Source organism: Arachis ipaensis, chromosome B10, assembly GCF_000816755.2.
Source record: "Arachis ipaensis cultivar K30076 chromosome B10, Araip1.1, whole genome shotgun sequence".
NCBI classification, from domain to species: Eukaryota; Viridiplantae; Streptophyta; class Magnoliopsida; order Fabales; family Fabaceae; genus Arachis; species Arachis ipaensis.
The window spans coordinates 108624527-108627728 of NC_029794.2; the positions used below are offsets into that span (position 1 = coordinate 108624527).

The 3202-nt window shown below is 36.6% G+C and overlaps 1 protein-coding gene across 1 annotated transcript; it reads left to right on the plus strand.

Moving 5' to 3' along the window:
• On the plus strand, nt 500-2963 carry LOC107621880 (ABC transporter G family member 5-like). Its single transcript, XM_016323860.2, has one exon. It carries the CDS (start codon nt 888-890, stop codon nt 2829-2831), a length of 1944 nt encoding a protein of 647 aa, XP_016179346.1. The 5' UTR covers nt 500-887; the 3' UTR covers nt 2832-2963.

Below are 3202 nucleotides of genomic sequence, written 5' to 3' on the forward strand. Positions count from 1 at the left end.
TATTATATATATTATTATTTGATTTAATAATGAGTTGCGTACAGGAAGACCCTAAGCAAGTCAGAATGTGACTCTAATTGACCTTAAAAAAGGTTCTCTCTTGAGTACTGTTTCCGGAAATTATACATAGAATTATAGATACATAGTTTACAGTTTGCACCATTACTTTGTTAATTCCAATTTCTCAACTCTTCTTTTCTGGTGCCTTCTGTAATCACAGTCACTGGAGCAAGTTAAAATAATTTACTAAAGTCAATCTCTTAGTGTTAAAATAACTAATTTAGTCAGCAAATTTTGTTTATGAACAAAATCTAAAATGACGTTAAAGCAATGCCAAAAGAAAAGATATGCAGATATCATAATTCATAAATAATACTGTATGTCTAAAAGAGGTTTGAAGGGTTTACTGTTAAGTGTTATAAGAAGATCCAAACCATTTACAGTTGGCATCCTCCAATTGTTTTTCTACTTACTGCGTAGCCCACTGGATTGCTCACTCTATCTTACACACACATGTAAACTATATTATTCTATCTAAATGGTTGTTATTGTAAGAGAAAGGCTCAAGGTTCGAATATTAAAGGGATTGAATAATTCTAGTAGGATTATTCTTATGAGTAGTTGATATAATTGGTCAAAAGCAGAATCTTGTATTTTCCATGTCACCTAACAATTTGGCAGAGTTATGCCATGTACAAATGCATGTGAACTATTTACTCATTCAATACAAGAATCAAGATTGAAGCACTCAATGTTTCAGAGTCAGTAGAGGCCAAAGCCCTGAATTTAAAAAAGAGGAAGAAATAAACAATAACATTTGAAATTGATTTGTAAATAAATAAGAGAACTGAAGAAAAACAAAGAAAGATTTTGGAAAACAGAGTGTTATGAAGAAGCAAGGGTGTGAGGTTGAAGCAATAGGCATCAACTACAAGATTTGCACAGGCACAACAGAGCAAACTTTCAAGATCTTCAGAAAACCTCCACAACTGAATAATGAAGAACATGGAGAGGCACCAGAACCAGCAGAGGAAGCAAGAACTAATGATCACAGATCATTCTGCAGCAGAGTTAGGCATATTCTCTGGGATGTGAACTGCGTGGCGAAGCCGTCGGAAGTTCTGGCAGTTGTTGGTCCAAGTGGGGCTGGAAAATCATCCCTCCTTGAGATTCTTGCCGGCAAAGTTTGTCCGACAAAAGGGTCTATCTTGGTGAACAAGAAAACTGTAGATAAAGCACAGATCAGGAAGATTTCGGGGTATGTAACACAAAAAGATATCTTATTTCCATTACTTACGGTTGAAGAAACATTGATGTTTAGTGCAAAGTTAAGGCTGAATCTTCCTAAGCAACAACTATGCTCCAGAGTGAAGTCACTGATTCAGGAACTTGGTCTTGGCCATGTTGCTAGGACTAGAGTCGGAGATGAAAAGGTTCGGGGAATATCCGGTGGCGAGAAGCGCCGCGTTTCAATTGCCATAGAAGTAGTACATGATCCAAAAGTGCTGATTCTGGATGAACCAACTTCAGGCCTCGACAGTACTAGTGCAATGCAGATAATTGGTATGCTAAAAGTCATGTCCGAATCGAGGGGACGAACTATAATCTTCAGTATCCATCAACCTGGGTTCAGAATAGTGAAAATGTTCAATTCAATATTGTTGTTAGCCAATGGTTCTGTGTTGCACCATGGCACTGTGGATTTGCTAGGTGTGAATCTAAGGTTAATGGGTTTAGAGCTTCCTCTTCATGTTAACGTAGTTGAATTCGCCATTGAGTCTATTGATACCATTCAGCAGCAACAAAAATGTGAAGAAGATCAGCAGCAAGTGCCACAAAGATTGCGAGGAATTGCACCACGGAAGAAAGGCAATGATCGAGGCGAGAGTAGAAGTGGTAGGTTTACTCTGCAGCAGCTCTTTCAACAATCCAAGGTAACTGATGTTGGAATGATCAATGAGGAAATGGATTTCACTTGTGAGTTTGCTAATTCTAGATTGAGAGAAACTATTATTCTCACTCATAGGTTTGCCAAAATCATTCTTCGCACGAAGGAGCTCTTCGCATGTAGGACAATTCAGATGCTGATTTCTGGGCTGGTTTTAGGCTCTGTCTTTTGTCATCTCAAGGATGGTCTAGAAGGAGCACAAGAAAGGGTTGGTCTATTTGCTTTCATACTAACATTTTTGTTATCATGCACCACAGAAGCTCTACCAATTTTTCTGCAAGAAAGGGAGATTCTAATGAGGGAAACCTCTAGTGGAAGCTATAGAGTATCATCCTATGCTATTGCCAATGCCTTAGTTTTCTTGCCATTTCTACTCATTCTTGCCATTTTATTCACAATGCCCTTATATTGGCTCGTTGGCCTAAACAAGAACTTCGCAGCGTTCTTGAACTTCTTGTTGATAATTTGGCTAATTCTTTACACGGCGACTTCCGTGGTGGTGTGTTTCAGTGCTCTGGTGCCAAACTTCATTGTTGGGAATGCAGTGATTTCTGGTGTCATTGGTTCATTCTTTTTGTTCTCTGGTTACTTCATATCAAAAAATGAGATTCCTAAGTACTGGATTTTCATGCATTATGTGTCTCTATACAAGTATCCTTTTGAAGGCTTTCTAATAAATGAGTTCTCCAACTCAAAGAAATGCTTGGAATACATGTTTGGGGCATGTTTGGTAAAGGGAGAAGACGTGCTTAAAGAAAAAGGGTATGGCGGGGAAAATAGTAGATGGAAGAATCTTGGAATGATATTGTGCTTTATCTTAATCTACAGGTTAATTTCTTATGTATTTCTTAGATATAGATGCTCGAAGAGCATCATCATCTAAAATTATGGTGACACTGTCTCTGGTTCACATGAGTTGGATTTTTCTTAAAACAGCTGTTTATAAAATATGTATATATGTCTGGTCATTGTCAAAGAGTTGTATTAACATGAAATGATGTTGGTTTATGTTTTTTATTATTACTTAATTCAAACCCATGTCTCTCTCGGTAATTTCTTTTATAAAATACAAATTGTCCAATTCTCTAGTTCAATAGTATCGTTCTTACAAATAGTAAAAGTAGGATGATTCTACAACTGAAGTAAGAGATTTACAATTTTACATGTTGAGAAACTAAGTGTTAGTTTGGATTGATTTTTTTTTAGTAAGAAAAAGTATTTTTATTTAATTTCAAATCTGTTGGATATTTGATA